At 40.2% G+C, this 20,802-nt stretch overlaps 2 protein-coding genes and 1 non-coding gene across 8 annotated transcripts in view; 2 read left to right on the top strand and 1 right to left on the bottom strand.

Annotated features, from left to right (window-relative positions):
* The window catches only part of MAP2K1 (mitogen-activated protein kinase kinase 1), a 41,223-nt gene extending 36,223 nt beyond the window's left edge, over positions 1-5,000 (bottom strand). The window contains exon 1 of the mRNA XM_069798639.1: positions 4,669-5,000. Within this exon, the coding sequence (XP_069654740.1) occupies positions 4,669-4,748 (80 nt within the window). The 5' untranslated portion in view covers positions 4,749-5,000. The remainder of the gene's footprint in view (positions 1-4,668) is intronic.
* A 7,137-nt stretch (positions 5,001-12,137) lies between these two features.
* On the top strand, positions 12,138-20,343 carry TIPIN (TIMELESS interacting protein). Of its 6 annotated transcripts, XM_069798625.1 has the most exons (9): positions 12,141-12,497; positions 12,595-12,734; positions 13,123-13,280; positions 14,538-14,625; positions 15,581-15,656; positions 16,623-16,745; positions 17,299-17,362; positions 19,185-19,382; positions 19,774-20,343. In XM_069798625.1, the coding sequence occupies exons 3-9, from the start codon at positions 13,148-13,150 to the stop codon at positions 19,929-19,931; spliced, it is 840 nt and encodes a 279-aa protein (XP_069654726.1). In that variant the 5' UTR covers positions 12,141-12,497; positions 12,595-12,734; positions 13,123-13,147; the 3' UTR covers positions 19,932-20,343. The 6 variants fall into 6 exon arrangements, with proteins under 6 accessions (XP_069654728.1, XP_009922789.1, XP_069654726.1 ...); XM_009924487.2 differs by lacking the exon at positions 12,595-12,734 and having other exon boundaries at positions 12,140-12,518; XM_009924488.2 differs by lacking the exon at positions 12,595-12,734.
* LOC138688330 (small Cajal body-specific RNA 14) lies at positions 18,256-18,392 on the top strand. The gene has a single exon (XR_011327353.1). It is a non-coding gene; the product is annotated as a small Cajal body-specific RNA 14 (non-coding RNA).
* Positions 20,344-20,802: the final 459 nt, after the last annotated feature.

Here is a 20,802-nt window from a genome sequence, read left to right as displayed (position 1 = left end):
GACATTCTATCTCATTAAACATCATTTGGGATCTCAAGGCACAGGTTTAATTGTTTTTTTTTCTATATGTATACTTCTGGACATAGGCATTTTAACTAATAAATTTTAATGCCCTTTCCTGAGATCAGTGGAACACTTCAAAACTCAATATGCAGTCTAACTTACAGACAATAGCTTCTGATGAATTAAAAAAAAGGTACTGATTTTCTAAAAAATTGTATCACAAGGCTGTAACTATAGAACTCCTGCATTTTGTGCCATCTCAGTCTAAAGCACTTTAAGTGACTTAATCATGTTTGGATATTTGTTTTGAATTAACGGGGGGGGGGGGGGGGGAATCAAGCATCTATTTGGATCTCATTAAATACCAACTTTAAGAAGCCAAAGCCCTTAAAAATCAGTAAGAATTTGACATGCCCATAATGTATTAATAGCATCTGCTCTTTAGGTATTCAGTGATGAGCCATTATAAAACTTAATGTGTCAAAGAAAGTGGAGACCAAAGTTGGGGAACAATAAGGTACCCTAATTCTGTTCTGCCATGTGAGAGAATAGTTAGGTGGGTGTTTAATGCTATGTTTTCACCCAGGAAAAACACAAAACAAAACAAACACCTAAAATATGTACTTCAATATAAAATCCTGTTTGAGAGAAGACAGTGGAACTTCTGTTTCAGCATGGTTGGTACATACCATCATACCTGCCCTTATCTGGCATTTAGTGGACTACCTACACCAAGCTAAAAAACTAGTTGTACCTTATCTTCACTGGCATTTTATATCAAATTAACTTTCTCATTATAAATATGACCCTTCCCTCTGCTTACTTTTTTGTAAAGATACAATTAAAGATGACATGAAGTAACTTTTTCATGTGAGCAAAAACCTTATTGCAATACAGAAAGTGGCATTATCTTGAAACCTACCCTCCTGCTTCTTTGCAGAGCTTCTACTTCATGTTCCAGGTCTAGTTTGGATTTAGAGAAACACAGAAATTGAGCAACAACTGTCAGATATTCAAAGGGACAGGGAGTCAGAAGTTTGAAAGGAACAGAAAGTAGAGATTTTGTTCTTATTTCTTTTGGCTATTAAGACAGTAAACTATCCCAGCACATTCAGTCAAAAGAGAAGTATTCCTTTTATTCATTTTTTTTTCAGGTTTGTCTGTTTGGTTCTTTCCCCCGTTTTCTCTGCAAAATCTTTGCACAGGTATAACTGTGCAGCTCCAAAAGTACCAGAATGAAATTAAACTTGCAGCTGGCCAATGTCATCTTGGTTTCATTCTGATGATCTGCAGCAACACTGAGCTCAAGAACAGTAGCATGGGTTCAACTCTTTCTGTGCAACTACTTCTCAGCAGGAAGTGTCAAAAACAGAAGTGAAGCTCACAGCATAGGAAAATGTTTTATTAAGTTGTCTCTGCTGTCCAGCAGGGTAGCTAGGGATTTGGAAGGCCCTAGAAAGAACCACAACATCCTGTACAAATAATTAAAGTAATTGCTATAAATAACAAAAACATTGTAAAATTTTCATTAAAATATTCAGTATACATATATTTAAATTGCAAGTACCCTAACTCTCCTTTATACTACCTTGCCAGGGAAAAGGAAAAAAAAAAAGGAAAAAAAAGGAAAAAAAGAAGAGTCATGCAAGTGAGAACGAGGCCTCATATGCATACTTCTTAAAGCCCTACACCTCATGCTATAAGCTTTTTCTTACTCTACTCAATGAGTTCCCATCACCAAACAAGGATGGAGACAGAGGATGAGACACAAATGGAAAGCAGGACATCCTGCAAACAGCCCCTTCTTTTATTTCCTCCTTTTCCCCTTCCTTTCTGCCAGGAAGTCAAAGTATCATATGTAGTCATTCCTGAAAGTATTAAGCTTCACTATTTTAAAACTAGCAAGAGATTCTGGGGGTCAAATACCCATGAGAATACGTTACGGAACCTTCCACCTCTGACAGCTGGAAAGTTTCCGAATTCCAACGTACAACTACTGATGGCCAATATATATCCATTTAATTTTGTGCCAAACTAGCAAGAGATTCTGGGGGTCAAATACCCATGAGAATATGTTACAGAACCTTCCACCTCTGACAGCTGGAAAGTTCCCTAATTCCAACGTACAACTACTGATGGCTAATATATACCCATTTAATTTTGTGCCAAAATTGCCTTTGGGCCTAAATAACTTCCTTCCTTCTGGATGTTTAGGTCCTTCATGCATTTACAGACAGCAATCATATCACCTCGCTCTGAATCTTCATTTTACTTAGCTAAGTAATTTGAGCTCTTTACATTCTTTCTCTTGAGAGGTTCTCTTCTCTGAAAAAGAACAGGGAAGCATCCAAGATCATTTGCAAAGTGACAGGTTTGTATATGGTGGAAGGAAATGAGTAACTGGAGACTCACATAGCCAAAATTCCATTATACCAGGAACAGAGCTTTAGAAAGCGTTAATATGGTAGTCCACAGGTGCACAGCATACTTGAAACATTTGACAATGTATATAGGCTGACAAACACCTCTACTGTTGCTTTCAAGCATCAGCCAAAGGGGGAAAAAAAGCACACAGCAGGAGAGGAAAAAAAAGAAACAACCTTACAGATAAAGGAACCCCCTCCTCCCCCAAGAAACCAAAACCATTTTCAGTTTAATTCCAAAAACATTTGCAAATTATGATGCAACTGTTCTTTGCCATTTGAAATCTTTCACAATGAGGATTTAATATTAGCAGGATATGGGGATATTTCCACAATTAATTAATTCTGGCTGTTTACAGGACAACAGGTTGCTGTATTTACTCTCACTAAGCTACTTCTTTTAAAAATACTTGACATATGTCTAAGCCTGGCAAAAGCTGGGTGTAAGGTCTTATATATGACAAAGAGCAGAAGTCTAGGAGACACACATACCAAACAAATCAACATACAAAACAGAAAATGAAGCAAGATAGTTCATTAGTGTAAACAAGACTCAACACTCCCATGAGTCTCCAACAAGTAAATGAGTATCAGACACGTAAAAGCAATTTAAAATTAATGGCATTTCTCAAGCGAAGAAATACATTATTTAATATATTGCATGTTTAGTGATTAACCTCAGGTACTAAAATCAGCGATAGGTTTAACAGATTTATTCTATAAAACAAGACTAATATGCAATAGGAACACCTGAAGACTAAATCAACCTATCCCCAACTACCTTTAAGAAAATCAACTGGGAAGTGCTATACAGGCAAATATAAAAAACAATATCTTTCTCCTATCAATCCAGAATAAAAACTGCATAATATTCAGATCATAATGCTTACATACAACCAATAACTCCTGCCAAAGATTTTAAACGACTCATCTCTCAGTTAATCATCAAAAGAGTTTGCTAGAAATGTCACAGCTGGAGCTGCTAGATGCTGAATTCTCCCCCCCCCCCCAGATGCTTGGGTGGTTAAATGAGATCTGAGCCTGTCTGAAAATGTGGCAACAACGATGTATGTGGAGCACTTTAAAGTCTCACTGCAATTCTGCCTCACATACCCTCTGTCAGTGTGGTACATAAGCATCTCAGAGGTCAGTTTACATATCCAGGAGAAGACTGAACTGACCATACAGGGACAGGAATCTGTTCTTCCAAGACAAATCTTTGTTTCAAGGCTCAGTTAAGAGCCAGCCCATCACTTTAATCTAAAACTTAAGTGGTGAACACAGACCTGTTAACCTCAAAGAAAAACCTTTTATAAGAGTTCATTACTTTAAGGTGCTGGCACTGTATCTGCATAACTGAAGCCACCATGCTCTCCCAGATCCATAAGCTCAACAACAGAGGCTTCATAAGCAACATGTAACAACCTAACACTCAGTCTTTTTTTAACCCCGCAAGTGTACCCACGATTAACCTACCGTCCCCACATTTATACTCTGTAATGTTTGTATTACACACAAGAAAACTCAGAAGCGTTTTCTCCAAACACACTGACGTACCTAGCATGACGTTCTAATTACTGAAAAACAGATTTACTGAAACTAGCATTAGTTTGGCTTAAAGCCAAGAACAAGGAAAAAAAAACCAAAACCCCTTTTCTACAAATTTGTGGTTTTCAATATAATTTCTCTCCCCCCCCCCCGAGTTATGAAATACACTAGTAGAAATGTATAATTTGGCACTTACTAGGTAATTATATAATCTAAGAATTCAGCAGATACCATTATAGACTACGAGAAGAGAGTTACACGAGTTTTTCCTCTATTTTTTCCCCAGCTTATCTACCTCGCATACCTGACTGAAGTTTGCTTATTGCCGAAGGCACCATCCACTGATTCCGTTGAGGGCACTCTCAGCAGCTACCACGAAGGGGGCACGCACCCCCAGGAACCAATAATTTTGGTTTTTCTGGAAACCAGGCCGTGCCGGTTTAAAGCGAGCTGGCTTAAGGAGACGCTAACCCAGCAAGCAGGGCGGGTGCCACTTCACCGCCTCGGACAGGCGCTTTTCCCGGCGCACGGCGGCGGGGGCCGGTCAGCAGAAGGCCACCCCACCGCTCCGGGCGGCGGGAAGGCTGCAGCAGGGGCGGCCGCGCCCCTCACCTCAGGGACGCGGGCCGGCGGCCGCCGCAGAGCGCGGGGGGCCCCGCCGCAGCCCCGGCCACCCCCAACCGGCTTCACTCACTCGGCAGAGCTGGTCCCGTTGACGGCGGATCCATCCGGAGCGGGGTTGAGCTGAATCGGCCCGGGCTTCTTCTTCGGCATTTTCGCCCCCAGACGGCGCAGAGGGTAACGGACGGAGAAGCCCCGGCCCCACTTCGGCCAGGTTCGAGGGGACTTCCTGCGGCGGAGCAAAGTCGGGGGCTCCCCTCGCCGCCGGTGCCCCCGCGGGCTGCGGGCAGCCTCCTCAGCAGGCAGGTGCCTGCGCCGCCGCCAGACCCCGGCCGCGCCGCCGCCCCTCCCTCCCGCCCAGCGCCGGCCTCCCCCGGCGGAACAGCGCCGAGCTCCCTCCCGGCAGCTCCCAGCGGGGAAAACTGCCCGGGCTCAAAATGTGCCCTTCTTTGGGACTGCGCCTGCGCGCACCGCCCCGGCCCGCCCGGTGCGCAAGCGCGGTGGGCCAGCGCATGCGCACCGAGGGGGCGAGAAGCCGTCCCGAAGCCCTGCCCTTACCGCGCTTTGCCCGCAGTTGCGGAGTTCGCACGTCGCGGGGCGGAGGCGAACGGTACCGGTACCGGTACCGGTACCGCGGAGCCCCGCCACCGCCACCGCCCGCGGCCGCCTCTCTCCGGGTCATACGGTTTATGACTTTACCCTAAAGTTTTTTGGTTGGTTTTGAGATTTCTCATCGCGATTAGTTACAACAGCTGCTTCCAAGAAGCGAGCTCGTTGTTGCAACGATGTTCTATGGAGCAGTTCATTTATCTCCCTCGTGCGCAATCATTAACGTACCCCGATGCGGAAAGTACTGTATTTCTAATTAAAACATAAGCCTCAGCTGGGGTACTAACGGCTGCTAAATTTTTCCCAAAGTAAATGCCTGAATTAAAAATGGAAAGTGAAGATTACAAGTTACAAAACTGTGAATTATAAATAGTAAAATGAGTATGAAAATGAAATGCCCGAGATGCTTTTGTTAAAGCACTGCTGTAGCTACTAGGAACGGCCAGATTTGGTCACATAAACTTCACATGTTAACGTGATGATGGTTTTATGTGTGTGCATTTCTATGAAGTTCTGACATCATTGTGACTTTGAGGCTCTTTAGGTTTTTGTAATTACATTGCTTTAGTGAACCTAAAAACATAACCAAGAAAATTTTATTTTTCGGGAGCTCTCTATCATATTTTGGCATACAAAAGGAAGAACGCACGGCTGAGGAAGTATGATTTATAAAATAAATTTAAAAATCAATGTTGTATATGGGGATCATACCTTACGAACCCACTGCTTCTTTAACAGTTTTAAGGTTAGACATAGAAGTCCTGAACATGCAAGTCCTGCACTATTAGAGAGCAAGGCTGTGAGCCCATGCCACGGAAAGAACAGTGCCTCTTTCATATGGATAGTTCTGGGGAGAAAAACACCAATGTACATATGAGGTTAAAATTTCAGAGAACAAAAGCCACCTTACTGCTGAAAAAAGCTTCCACACTGGGATTTAAATGGAACACTGCCTTGCTTTAACATCAACTTGCTTCCACACATCTATAAAGTACTGATTTTTTAGAAAGTAAGTCTGCCCCAGAATATTCGAGGACGCATGGACCACGCCATTAAAGAGCAGTGGGAGCAGAGGGATCCCACTGGGGAAGCGGTGGCAAACGGGTAGGACGATGATGCCCAGCAACAGCTCAGCTGGACCGGGGCCAGTGTGCCCTGTGCGGCTGAAACGGCGCTGGTCAGTCAGCCTGAAACACATACAGTCTGACACAAAGCGGGGCCAGCAGTGCGCGTCACCCTTCGCTAAGTACAACTGAATGGCCTTGCTCCAGTCCAAGGGTGGTCTCTTCTGGGGTAGGCTAAAGTGCTTTAAGAGTAATATATATGCTTTTTCTTCAGTCAGTAGCAGCTGTTCCTCCATGACAGTTCTCTTTCCAAGAGGTAGAATTTAAATGTAAAGATTCCTGTTACTTTGTTGTAGATCTTCAGGGGGGGTGGGGGTGGTGGAATATTAGAGTACCACCAATGGCCCTATTTCGATCAACGAAGCCTATCTGGATAGTACATGTGTGCACGTGATTAAAATTATGACATTCCTATGCTAACCATATGGTAAGATTCAGGGGATAAAAGGAGTTACATGTATTTGACTTTTCTGAACAGACCGACATTACAATCCTGCCTCTACTTCTGAGACCTGTGAAGAATTTTGGTAAAGTTTGTGCTGCTTTAGAAGATTAATTTCTCATTGTTGGAATCCAGCAGAAGTAAGATGAAAACTCTTTTAAGGCCTGTACCCTGAGAAGTTATGCATTAAGAAGGGCTTGCAGATTTCTTCTGCTTTCTGACACAGCCAAGAAATTCTTTCCACTGCTACTGTAAGTTTTTGTACTGTACAGTGCTCTATCTGTCAACAAATGTGACACACCTGGAAGAAAAGACTCTACAGTTACCCATAAATTTGCTGAAGTAGTAAATGAAATCTCTCACAGACACATGTGAGCCAAAAACTGAAGTAGTACCAAATGACTTGGTGCTAAGGTGGTGGTTAATGGCTTGGTACTGGGTAGAAGAGTGAAAAATCAGTTTCTTTGGCAGCTCCAGCACTGACCTCTATAACTGGTATTATATTTCTGTGCTTTATGTCTTTTGCCTGAGAGCAGAAAAAGATCAATGCCTAGAAATGCCTTTCTTCCTTGCTAGGCAGCTGCTCCAGTGGCAGCTTCAGAACTGTGCTCGTGTCTGTAGGCAAGGAGTGGGAACTGTTCACAAGCTCCTGCTGCATTCAGTGCCTGTAACAAACACTGCGCATACGCTTTCAGTGCAAAGGAGTGACCTCCATCTTGTGAAGCAGTTCTCAGTCACGTGCTCTTTATCACTCATTCCATAAACCACATTTTTTTGCTGAGATTCCCTAACTTTTGAAGCAATATGGTCTTTTTCATACACAATGAAGACCTATGAATACATCAGTCAAATTAGTAGCTCCTTTACAACTGTGGACAGGTTTTATACTCCAATGAGTTGACTCAGCCACAAATTAAAATACAAGAAATCAAGATTTATATAGTTATTTGAGAATTTTTAATTATTTTCCTTTCTTTTTTTTTGCCACAGGATTAAGATGCTATAGTAAAATTCAGTGACTAGCATTTACAGTAACTCACGAAGTATCAAGTCTTTCTATGCTAAAATCAGATTTTTTCTTCCGAAGAAGACATTCAGTTGCAGCTGAGGTTGTTCTTCTCTTTACACAACTGTGCATGCAGAAACACAAGGACTCCTTTGTCTGAAACACTGAACTCCTTTGCAGAGAACATGTGAATATTAGACAGGTATTGAATGCACAATTGCTATATATGCCCCGTATAATTGCAGTTGCACTATGCCGTAATTGCCCACGAGTTATGCAACTATAGTTATTCTACTATGTCACAAAGTATGGCCTCTTTTTCTCTGAGAAGATTATTGCAAGCAGTTTTTATTTTCTTTTAAATATTTGGACTGAACAAAGAAGAATTTTAGTTGTGAATTGTGAATTTTCATATAGAGTTTGAATTATTTTTCTCCTTGTAACATTGTTTTTCTCTGTCAGAAAAAAAGCCTACACAAACAGATGAATGACTGGACATATCTACTGAAAACAGAGGCTTGGTTTGCAGAATTTTTGAAACAGCAATAAAGAAGTGTGGATCTAATTTTTTGTGGTTTGCAAAAGTAAAATAGTATTTTTAATCAAAGTAGTCATTAATGCTTTTATAGAAACTGAGATTATGAACAAACTTCCCTATATATTATGCGAAAATGCTGTATCATTCCTAACATCTTATCCATTTCTAAAATAGAAAAGTTTATTATTTTCACAGCTTTGCCGTTCAAAGACAAGCTCCCTCTGTCCAATTCCAGCTATTAAGAGATAGCTCCCTCCTCTGGAGCACTTTATACTTGCACTGCAAACATAGCACTGTGGAATCTGAAAAATTACTGAATTCACTCATCTCTTTTGAAGTTCCTTTGACCTATAGCACAAAATCAAAGATATTTTGAATTGACTGAATATAGAAATAAAGTCAGGGGCGTATGGATTGATGCTGTCACAGGAAACAATTTCTGTGTAACTGCTGCTGTCACTGCCAAGTTCCTCAGGCATTATCATAGCCCTGGAACCTTAGAGGGACCCAAGAGCTGGGTGACCCCTGGGCTTTGCTTGAAGCCTCATAAGACACCTTATTTGTTTTGTTGTTGTTGATTTTTTATAATGGTTGTCACACTGATATATATAGGCGTACTGAATGACCAGTTTTCTTTTATATGATTATATACCACATTTAAAATGTTTCAAGATTGTTGTAGATTGAACTTCTGTAAGACAAATAGGTTTAACTTCTGTGCATTTGCAACTAAAAATTAAGCATGTTTCCCCAGCCAAAACAAAACACATGTTTTGGGAATTTGAATATTCTCTGTGGAAGGAACTGCATTTTGCTTTACGAACAGGTGTTTCTGAAGGTGGATCACAGAGCAAAAGATGGAAGAAAAAATAGAAGGTAGTGTAATTTCTATGAAAGACTTCTGAGCAGGGACACTTTCTGATTTATTGATTCCAGTCCTCCTTAGAAAAATAGGACTAAAGTATGTCTCTGTAAACAGAAATGCAACAAAGAAGCTTGTCTTCATTACCACTTTTTTTCCTCATGGAAACCTGAATTTTGTCTCGTTTCTTGCATGAAAAGGAAAACATGATTACCATACAAATTAATTGTATCACTAAATTAACCGAGCTTTTAAAACTTGATTGCCACATAAAGCTGCATATTTTACTGCCAAAACATATGCATGCAAACTTTTATTTGTAAGATTTAATACTTCTTAATCTATTTAGTGATTAACAAAGCAATTTAAGGAAATAATTAGTCCCATAAGCAATAGAATTTAAGAAGTCTGATTCAAATTTGATTGACATTGGCCAACAGGATCAAAAATTATTAGAAGGGGCTGACAGACAGACTGACTTTCAAACAGCCAGACATCACGATGGGTCTTGCACATCTTGTTTTCCTCAAGAAGTGGGGATTGAAAAGGACACTGTGGATCAGAACACAATCTTAAATGTTTAGTAATATACTAAAAGCTTAGAAATTAATGTTTAAGATTACTGTATAATTTAAAACTTAGATTAGATAAGCAAGGAATAAATTACAAATAGCTGAAGTTTGCTCAGTCCATACGATATGGTCTCCCACTAACACAGCTATAATGGTACCAGTTTTGCCTAGGGTTTATTGCATGAACAGCTTTGCCAACATAATACTTAGAGGGTTTTTGCAGAACAAGTACTACTCCCATAGGAGCAAAACCCTTCAAATGTAGAAGCAGCCAATTATCCATTTTACAGGTTTCCTTTGCCATATATTATGTGTAATATAAAACAGAAAGCGAGACTGAAATATAAAATAAGGTGCTAATTTTCTGCAGTTTTTCTAGTGAAATGACACTATTCAATACAGAAACAAACAAGTAATATTTCCATTTCACTTAAACTAGAAACCAGAAGTCTTTTCTAGAATAGAGGCAAGCTATGGGTTTTTTTTTCCTGACTTATTATTTTATCAGCATGTGGCTGGTTATTCATTTCCTGAGGAAAAAACAATAATCAATGCCTGCCAGCATATGCTTTTCATTTAATTAGGAACATAGGACTGGAAAGAACCACCTAGGTCATCAAGTCCAGTCTCTAATTAAGCGCTCTTCAAAAATATTGATTAATCAAAGTTGCATAAATGTAGTAGGTTTTATAACACTGTACTCCTCTGCAGAGATTGTAAGTGATCTTCTGCTTTAACCTTTGTATAGTATTTTTTATACCTTTCCAGCACTTTTTTTCATATCTGTTATCTACCTGTTCTGGCAAAGACAAAACACTTACTACAGGACAGAGCTCTGCTTATGCAGACCGGTTGACCTGGGCATATAGAGACGTATTTTACATAAATTAATCCTACCTTCTCCCTGCCTTTGCTCTCAGAGAACCCTACTATGCTATTTCTTTTCACTTACCAGTTGATTTTGCAGAAAATCTGCAGGGACTTAAGGGACTTTTGAAATCTTGAGTCTCTAATAAGTTCAGTTGACATTAGCTAAGTATTTAAAATCCAATTACTTCACATACAAAAAAAGCCCCACATTAAGTATTAAGGAAAACATTTACATGAAATGATCCATCATGCTAATAGTTACGAACCAGATATCTAAGCTATACCCCAAACCCAATTCATCTATTTGTAAAGATTTTTTAACATAAAGAGTGACTATTATTTTCAATGCAAAGAGGTCATCATACAGACATTTGATTTTCAGTAATTTTATATGACACAAATCTTTACAGTGTTTTGAGCTGGAAATGAACAGCACTTGATCTATAATTATTAGTATATCTTTGTGTTTATTTTCATACTTCATGTGCCTCAGTCAATTGAAGAAACTGGCCATATCTAAAAAGATAAATGGATTCAGTGCTAACAAATCCATTAATGTGTTCTCCCTGTATTTAATGTATTCTTGACTAGAAAAGATGATGCTGCATTTGGGAATACGCATTTTAAACATCAACTGTTAAAGTAATTTTGACTAAAGGATAGTACATTTATGTTTTTTAACTGGAAAGTAACTGCAATTGATTTTGTCATATTAGAAGGAATACATTACATTACCAGAAACATGATATGTAAAATACGAATTTATAGGGAAATAAGGGAAAGCCAATTTCTTTAATCATTAGTATTTGACATTAATTTCTCTCATTTTGCTTAAATGAAGAGCCTGTAATTTAAGTCAGACACACTTCTATGGGCTGACCTGTAGAAATACGAAAACAGAATTTTTCAGATACAACAGCACTGGAGACGGTAGCCTGGAGCCTCTCTCCTATTGTTTCTGCAGCCTGCAGTCCAAGTCCTTAAATGGCATTTTATGCACTCAGCTGCCAAATCTCAGAGGGCTTGGTGTATTTATTACAGCCTGGACAATTGCAAACTGTTTAGTTTTAAATTGCCAGAAGGCTCTAGCTGGCATCTGGATGGAGAAAAGCTTGGGATCGCTACCTGTCCTGCAAGTCCTTTCCTCAGAGGCAGGAAGGTAAGAAAGGGCTCAACATACACTATTTTGAATCCCATTCCTGGGGCTGATTCACCGTGGGGCCGATTCACCGTGGGGCCTAGCAACCTTAAATACTTCGAATAAAACTCTCATCCCCAGCAACTTTTGCCTGAAGAGGCGACACTAAAGCTCACTCGAAGGGCGGCGAAGGAACCGACGGCTCCAGCTCTAGCAAACGCCTCAGGAGCGCCGCGCAGCCCCGCCCCTTGGGTTTTGGCGCCAAAAGCGCCTCCGCCGGTCTGCCGCGCATGCGCCCTGGCACGTAACCGCCGCCTGCTGACCGCTCTCCTTAGCCGACCCGCCCGGGAGCTCGCGAGACCTGGGGTTCTCGCGGCGCTTCCCCGGCGCGCGGCCCGCCCGGCCCCGCCGCTCGCGGGGGCAGGAAGCGGAGGCGGCGCGGGGGGCTGGGAGCGCCGTTCCCTCCCTCAGGTGTGCGCGGGAGGCGGCGCGGACCTGTCTTCCCCTGAGAAGGCGGGCGAGAAGCCCTCTTCGCCCCGCTTCCTGCCGGCGGGAGGGGGAGAGCTTCCCCCCTCGGTGCCAGCACGCCTCCGGGGCTGCTCTGCCGGTGTGAGGGGAGCGGGGCCTCCGTGGCGCCTGGCAGGTTGTAGCTGTGGAGGTCTGGCCCTGGAGATCCTGGCGAGCTCCTTCACTGTCCTCTTTCGACTCCCTCAGCCTCCGTGAGAGTTTCGCAGCCCGCAGGTAGGGAGCTCACTTCCGAAGGTCAGTGTAGACGGAGCTGCTTGGGGTCTTCTCTCATTACTAAAGCCGTCTGAGAAACAACTTTCCTTTAAAAAAGAGCTGTTCCTGAAGCCTTAGGAACGCAGCCGTGGTGAGAGCGGGTCATCCTAAACACGGTTGAGCTGATGTGCTCTGGAATTAGATTAATTTGAAGAGCCAGAAAAGAGGAATCCTCCTCCAGACTGCGTTTCTAAGTGGGTAAGCTGTAAATCAGAGGAATTCTCACCCCACCTCCCCGTAGTCTTTGATGATCAAGGACGTGAGTGGCAAACAGCTGGCTTGGTAAGTGCTTTGGTTAGAAATCCATCTCTTTTGTTTTATTCCTGTGACCCGTGCCTGCCACTCCCAGGTAACCGGTGAGTTGAAACATGACAAGCCCTTTTTTTACTGGGCCTGGTGATGCTGGATTGTGTCATCTCTCTGTGTAGTATCTGCTACTTAATTTGTACAATGCTAATTTTTGGGCTTGGCAAATCTTTTTCTGGAAAAGCTGTAGACATGCTGTATATAACTGATGTTTATCTGCTTCTGTGGCAGCCTTTTCTTCTCTCTGCTTCTCTTTAAATGCTTTTGTTATTTCCTGCAGGAGGGAAAAAAACTTATCTGTGGCCATGATAGATCCTTTAGAGAACAACTTGTTTGATCTTCCTGATTATGAGAATACAGAAGATGAAATGTTCCCACCTCTTCCACCTCCTGCCTCTCCAGGAAGAGATGATGTTGAATGGGCTCAAGCTAATGGAGGTGAACACCTGTGACCCCTAAAGATCCCATTTTGCAGTATAGACAATGAAATGCTGTGAAATCAGTATTACTGGTGTTGTACTTCACTATCTTGAGTTTAGCATAAAAATAGTCTTGTATAGTTAAGAAAGCAGTTTGTAAATTTAAATTGTTATCGATTCTACGCTTCCAGGCTTGTGGGAAAAGTTTATTTAGATTCTGTGAAAATATGCATACAAGTGAGTCTTTATAAAATTCAAGCTTTTCTGACAAAATGTTGGTAAAGATAATCATACAGCGGTGATCTATAGTTACCCTTTATGACTTGGATTTCAGAAGTGGTAAGAGTGTTGAATGTAGTATTCCAGGGAGATGTTCATAGATTTTGTAGAGTATATGACCTAGGAAAAATCCAAGACACTTCAGGACAGTAAAACTTAATTATTTGTATTTGAAAAGATCTTACTGTATACTGAACAAGCTAATAGAAAGTATAAAAATTTTATTTTAACTATTATTTACTTCTACTCATTTGCCTATAGTGTTAAACATATGTTTTCATTGATCCCTGCTCTGTCTGTTCACTAGAAAACAGGATTTTCAGTAGATTTAATTCCTTGCTATATGAAAAGGAGAACTTCTGAATTCCTGGTGTTGAAAGTAACAAAAAGTAAACCAAGAAATCAGTATGATAACTAATTGCTAGCTCTGAGATGAGATGGGCAGTGGTGCCTTGTCTGTTGCAGTCAAATAATATATACTGGCCCTAATCAAAAAGTGTATGGAATTTAGTTCTTGAAAGACACATTGATTGTGGTCACACATTGCCTCTTTCTCTATTTTTTGAAGGCAGTGCTGGTGGTTTAGGTCTGTCTTTCAGATCTATAAGTGGAAGTTTTGGGACACACCTATCAAGTTATGTTTATTGATAATTTGAGTTTCTTAACTCTTAGAACATCATCTACTCTCCATACGTTTCTCATCAGAAATACAATATAAAAGTTCTAAAATTAGGAAATTTCCCTTTCAAGGAGCCTACTTTGCTAAAAAAGTTGGTTCCTCAGTATATTTTGAAGAGATGGATTTATTTCCAATCTCTCTTGTGGGAAAAGCAAGGTAAAATATGCAGACATTTGTTTGGAGTACTATACCTGCAATGGAATACTTGTGATGCTGCCTTTTTGATAGGGTAGAAAGTTAAAATTTATATGACCAAATTCTAGTTCATGTCAGTTGCATTACATGCTTAAAATACGTTATTTTCTTTACTGGAACTAGATGGAAACCAGCAGTCACAAACAAAGGATTCTGCTGTAACTACACGGAAAGCAGTTAAAAGACCAATGCCTAAACTAGATGCCCAGAGGTAACTTTTTACAGAATATTTCTTTTTGTGATGAATTTGGTATATGGCTGTGGGAGAGTGATTAAGGTTACTGTGATCCCTGCTTGGTCATAGCCAAGTTAAAGATCAAGAGTTTTGGAGCTGAAAGTGCCTCTTGCATGCTGTATTGCAACCTTTCTATTCCTTGCCTTACCTGTATAATGGTATTATTAGTTTAACTTTCTTGAAGTCTCCTTGGAACTTAGAACATGACTAATATTTTGTGAAGAGATATTTATTATTTATACATAGGACTCTTCCAGCTAGATCTTCTTTATTTTGCTTCAGACATAGTACCGTACATTTCTTTCTGTAATTAAAGTCTGCTTCAAAATAAAACCTCAATACAATGGTGACTGTAAGGCACTACCTAAAGTACCCTTACACCTGACTTTTGTACAAACTGGATAAACTCTGTATAAAGGATTTTAATATTTTCTTTTCTGTTATCGCTAAAGCTGGTGTAAGTTCTTTATAAGCAATGGAAAGAATGTGAGTTTTCAGTTTCTTCCATTTTAAATACACTGATGAAGTTAGTCATTGATACCACAGGTGGATGCTCTGGTCACGCATCTAACTAGTTTTACTTGGCCAATATAGATACTAGAACTGACCATTCAGTTTTCTTTCCATGTGATCAAAAGCAAAAAGCTCTTTGGACTAGGAATACGTGTATGGTGAATTAAAAAAAAAAAAAAAAGTCTTGGGACTTGCAGCAGTCTTTATCTTATTTTGTGCATTTTCTTAATGACTTTTAAGTCTGTACATCTTTCAAATAGAGCTCTGTAGCTTTAGGCTATTTAAAGGAATGTGAGTTTTTTTTGTTTGTGTGCTGGTGTTTCCTTTTTGGGGGGTGGGAGTGGTGAGGTAGTTGTTTTTATTAATTAGAAGAAGAAAGTATGGGTTTCAAATAACTTCACCCATTTCCTATTACCAGGTTAGTTTCAGAAAGAGGACTTCCGGCACTAAGACACATGTTTGATAACGTAAAGTTCAAGGGTAAAGGGCATGAGGTAAGACATAGTGAGCTTTTGTTTTGTTTCCTGGGAGGTTAATCTAGATTTGATAGATTGCTGCCTACCTGATATGCGCTCTGGTTAGCCAGCTTTCTAGCAGTATTTGAACGTAGCCTGAAGGGGTTTGTAGTCATAAATTTAAAAAAACAAACATGAATGTTTTAACAAAATCCCTGTTTTGAATTTAAAACTATTTTCCTCTACTCCAAAACTACAATATCATGTCTGTGACTCTTTTTGTATCGTCCATAGAAAGAGGTTTTAGAAATTGGAGCAGGCTAGTAAGACTGCCTACTGCGTCTGGAATGCCTTCACCATCTCATTTCATGATCAGTTTCCTCTGTTAGTGAAAATATTCTGGCAGTTGTGACACCTCTACCCCAAACTGTCTCATTGTTTTGGATACACTTAAACATACAAAGCTTATTTTTCTTTAAATATCATTAGACTATTGGCACATTTGCAAAGACACCTGTGCGTCTCTGGTTTAAGAGAACATTCATGGTATAAATTTCCTATTTACAATTGGGGCCATAAAGAAACTAGGCAGTACTACTGAGCTGAGAAAAAATCTTCACTAGATAAGGTTCTTTAGATGTAAATTTTTCTGTGTGTTCTAAACATCAAAATAAAAACCAGCTGTGCCCCTTTGGATTTTTTTTTTCTTTTTCAGTCTGCGTTCAGACCTAGGTGGCTTCAGGGCAACTTCACAGAAGCCCATTGGATGTTTTACAGTATATGCAAATGCTCTTCCTGAACTCGGATGGCTATTCTTCTCATAGCTTGCAATTGCACTTACAGACTTGATTGTGGGAGGAAAGGTTACCCACACATTCATATTAAATTTTCAAGAGACTTTCAAGCTGCAGATGCTTAATGTTTTCAGAAATGTTACTGTCCTTTTTCCCTCTGCAGTCTACTCAGTCAGCTTTTACTAGCTGGATGTCTTGGTTTATGCCCTAGGCAGAGGACCTGAAGACACTCATACGACATATGGAACACTGGGCTCATAGACTATTTCCAAAATTGCAGTTTGAGGATTTTATTGACAGAGTAGAGTGTTTGGGAAACAAAAAGGAAGTTCAGGTATGTGTTGTTCCTGTCGGTTTCTCTTTATGCAGTACTGAATAGTCCAAGAGGTAGGTTTAGGAGAGCAATTATGCAACAAAATAAGACTTAATTTGTGGATACTGCTAAGGAGTATAATGTTATTTAAATTAATTTCTCTCTTTTTAAAAATAGCTCTTTCCAGTATTTAAGGTTACATTTAACCTTTCTTTATTTGAATTACTACTTCAGAGAATTGGCTTTGATTTCAGCACATCTTTAACCAAAGTAATTTGCTTTAGAGTGCTGGCACTGGTTGATTTTTGGGGGTGGGTTTGTTTTTTAACGTTTCAACCTGCAAAGAAGACTTATGAAGAATGCTGCTTCATCTGGCTAGGTGATAGACGAATGACTAGCAAAACGATCCACAGCATTACAAGTTGTTGGTCAAACAGACGTGTAGTGAAAGGAGTATTTATTTCAGAGTAATTAAGTGTAAAGAGAAATTGAGAGTAGTATTAAAAGCATAGCAGTGTTGTACAAAAGATTTTGTTACAGATGAAATATCAGTATTTTAATCTCTCACTTGCAGACCTGCCTAAAGCGGATTAGACTTGATCTTCCTATTTTACATGAAGACTTCGCAAGTAATGAAGGTATGCTCATTATGCTGTTTGTTCAGTAGTTCAGTGCTTAAAATTACTTTATGTCCCCTCCTACTGACCAGAAATTAATGATCATGGTATGTTTTTCAAATGTAGAAGAAATTGTTGAGTGGTCCTCTATTTTAAAACCAAGCTTCTGTGAGACTTACAATTACAAAACAGAACTGGTACTGGGACTAAAATGCTACATATATATAAAAAAAAGTGCATGGTATTATTAATGGGTATTATTACCAGCATTGTTAGAAATATTCTTCAAAAAAACCCCCAAAACTGCAATTACTAAATGAACATACTGGTTTGTATTGTACTCTTATGAGGTGCAGTCTGAAGAGCTCTTGGATCTTATTAATGCAGAAATCAGAGACTCATTATAGTGTTTATACTACAAGCTGTTACAGTACAGTCAGGGTGTGGTGTCCTTTATAGGGAAAGTATTTATTAATGCTTGTGGGCACTATTATGTCTGTCAGTCTTGGCATATAGCTACTATTGAGTATTTGTTCTTCCAATATCAAAATCCAGTCACTTAACAAGTAGATAATTCAAGAGTCTCTTCCAATCAGATGATGTTTTTAGATAGACTAGAAATGAACTTTTTTTTTTTAATAAAAAGAGGGAGTAGAGTTCAGCTCATAGTTTGAAAGAAACTTTATTAGCAGAAATGAGACGATTTCATAGTCGTTCCTAAGGTCCGTTGCAGGTGTTCACGCTTTCACTGTGGGTCTCTTGAAACAATTACCTACCCATTGCCCGGTGTGTCTTCATGTGAATCTCAGCCTCCCCCCAAGCCAGTGCTTGGGAAAGGTGTTCTGGTGGATGAGTTAACCAGTGGTAAAACCTTGCCTCACCTGTGGGGATAACCTTTGGGCAGTTAGTGATGTGTGGCTGTCTTGACTGTTGGCTGCATTTGCTAGAAATGGAATGCAACCATAAGCAGCCACAAACAGAAAAGCAAATGGTTCCTGCCGACAGTGTCTGTAGAGTTATCAGATTTTTCTGTGCGATGGTTCCATACATTTGTATTTAAAGGTGGTGCTGATCTGTTCTTGAACGATGTTGGCGAGTGTACTGTTACAACTGGTCAGTCTTCAGTTGAAAAACTTGAGTAGGTATCTTGCCGTTTTGAAATAAAAACTCAAGCTAGAGTATTGCATTAAAAACCAAAACCTTGTTGTTGGCTAACTTCTCTATTTACAGGCTTAAAGTGCCGCAGAGGCACAAGCATACTTGGCCTTAGGCACTCTTGAAAGAGTGCTTTGCTTCTCTGTTGGGGGATGAAGTTTGTCTAACAGAGTTAGACTACGTCTATTTTGCATGTTTTAAAGTTGGCAAATGAGTAAATATTCCATAACAGTAGCACACTGAATTCAAAACTGACTATTCAGTGTCTATGTTCGAACCTCTGATTCCCATAACTAGTCCTGCCACTTACCAAAGGATGGTGTCATATTGGTAGGGGTGGGAAGAAAATGATCTGGCTGTTCTGTAAGGATTGCCTGAATTTACTGTCTGTTTTTAACCTTCAAGCACAGCTCATGATTGCTAACATAGTAGACAGAGGTATGCTTCTCTAAATTCAGGCATTTATTATTGTGCATTTGGGATCTCCGATAAGCATTTGTTGTATACTTTGAGTATCAGCTATGTGGATCTAGGCAGAAAATTGCCCATTAAAACTGAATTACGGAATGATCTTCAGCTGTCATAGAAATGCTTTTAAAATGACAGATACTTAGCAGTAGATCTCTCTGGGTTCAAAGTGTTGATTTCTGCCCCTCTTCCCCCTCCCAACCCCCTCATCTTTAACCAGATGGTGGAGGGGAAAGCAATGGACTGGATACAGCCACTGAAGATATACGTTCTGGCTCTGGAAACGCAGAAGAACTCAATTCTCTGTCTGGTACAACTCTCACGGAAGAGCAACAGCAGCGAATCAAGAAGAACAGGCAGTTGGCCTTGGAACGTAGGCAAGCAAAGATGCAGCGTAACAGCCAGTTGCAACACAACGGTAATTAACTCTGTAACTTAAGTGTTAATGTCAAGGTCGGTAGGCTGAGAAGCTTATACAACTGAGCTGCTGAGTCAGTTTAAAGGAAATGGTAGTGATTGCTTTTCTAGTAAGTAGCAAAATGTGTAACTCTCAATTTTAAACTGTGTTCCTTTAGTTAGACTCCTCCAAAGCTAAGTCAGAACTACTCTCCCTAGTTGTCACGTAAAGTTGTGATAGCTTTGGCTTGGATGAAATGAAACTCAACTTCCCAGTCATCTCTGGAGTTGGCTTTCCTGCAGACTGTGATTCTGGTGATAGAAACCGCAGTTAAACACAGCAACAGTGTTTTCTCATGGTAGGAAATTGTGGGTTGTTTTTTTGGTTTTCTTTTTTTTTTTTTTTTCAACAGAGCTCTCCACTAATTACTTGGAAGAGGAGTTTAATACCCCAGTTACTCAGGATCCCACTGACCTTATTGAAGACACTCAAATTACCACAACCGAGGTTGCTGTTACAGAAGTTGAAGATGGAGATACAGAATTGGAATGTGCCAGTGAGGAGCAGTAACCCTTCCTTATACTTGTGAACAACTTCCTTGACTGAAACACCCCAAGGTTTTCAGTACTGTCATTCCATTGAAATGTTGCTGGCTTTTTGCACTCTGACTCTAGAAGCTTTGCAGAAGTCTTCCCCATGACGTGGGTATAGTGGGACAGAACTCTTCTCTTGAAACTGCAGATGAGCAACTCTGTACACCAGAAAACTGAACAAAGTTCTTCATCTGCATTTGAGACATCTTTTCCACCTCCTCCAACATTCTTTAGGAAATGTTAATGATTTTTTTACCTACTTTGAATTTAGTTTACAGTTGATGTCAAACTGAATTAACTGGGATATTGACAGGTGAAATTTCTATTAACGTTGTGTTGGGTTTTTTTAATAGAAGATATATACAATAGCAGGTGGTGCTATGTCTGAACTGGTGTCCTGGATTTTTTTTAAACTTGCTTATAAAGTTCTTGTAAGCTTTTTCTTATAAAACAGAAGCTATTAAATTTCAGAAGTCCCTCCAGCCTTCCCCATTCCTTGTGCTAGTCGGACATCTCTTCACAGACAAGTACATCCCCTTAGGGGAACGTGCTTTGGCTCTGATGAAATCAGTTACCTTCCTTTGGCTGAGTCTGTTCTCTGTCTCGAGGCTCTGTTTCATTCTCTTCTTACAGTCTTGTTTCTCCTTCTTCCACAACAGCTTTTCCCTTTTGCAGCATGATCAAGAATTGCCATAATGGTAAAGCCCTGAGCCTGCCCTCTCCCATAGCATAGGGGAGACTGTTGTTCATAACAGAAACTGCATTTCTAGAAACTGAATTAAGACAAGCAGCACTTAGAGCAGATGAAATAAGTTCACGTCAACAGGTGTTATTTTATGCCAGATGTG

The sequence above is a fragment of the Haliaeetus albicilla genome, chromosome 12 (assembly GCF_947461875.1).
Source record: "Haliaeetus albicilla chromosome 12, bHalAlb1.1, whole genome shotgun sequence".
NCBI lineage: Eukaryota > Metazoa > Chordata > Aves > Accipitriformes > Accipitridae > Haliaeetus > Haliaeetus albicilla.
This window is presented reverse-complemented; position numbering and strand designations above follow the sequence as displayed.

Coding starts and splice junctions, on each gene's coding strand:
- TIPIN (XM_009924487.2), top strand. CDS start 13,148: ATGATAGATCCTTTAGAGAACAACTTGTTTGATCTTCCTGATTATGAG. Junction 13,281..14,537: donor ATGGGCTCAAGCTAATGGAG/GTGAACACCTGT, acceptor TACTGGAACTAG/ATGGAAACCAGCAGTCACAA. Junction 16,746..17,298: donor GAAACAAAAAGGAAGTTCAG/GTATGTGTTGTT, acceptor TCTCACTTGCAG/ACCTGCCTAAAGCGGATTAG.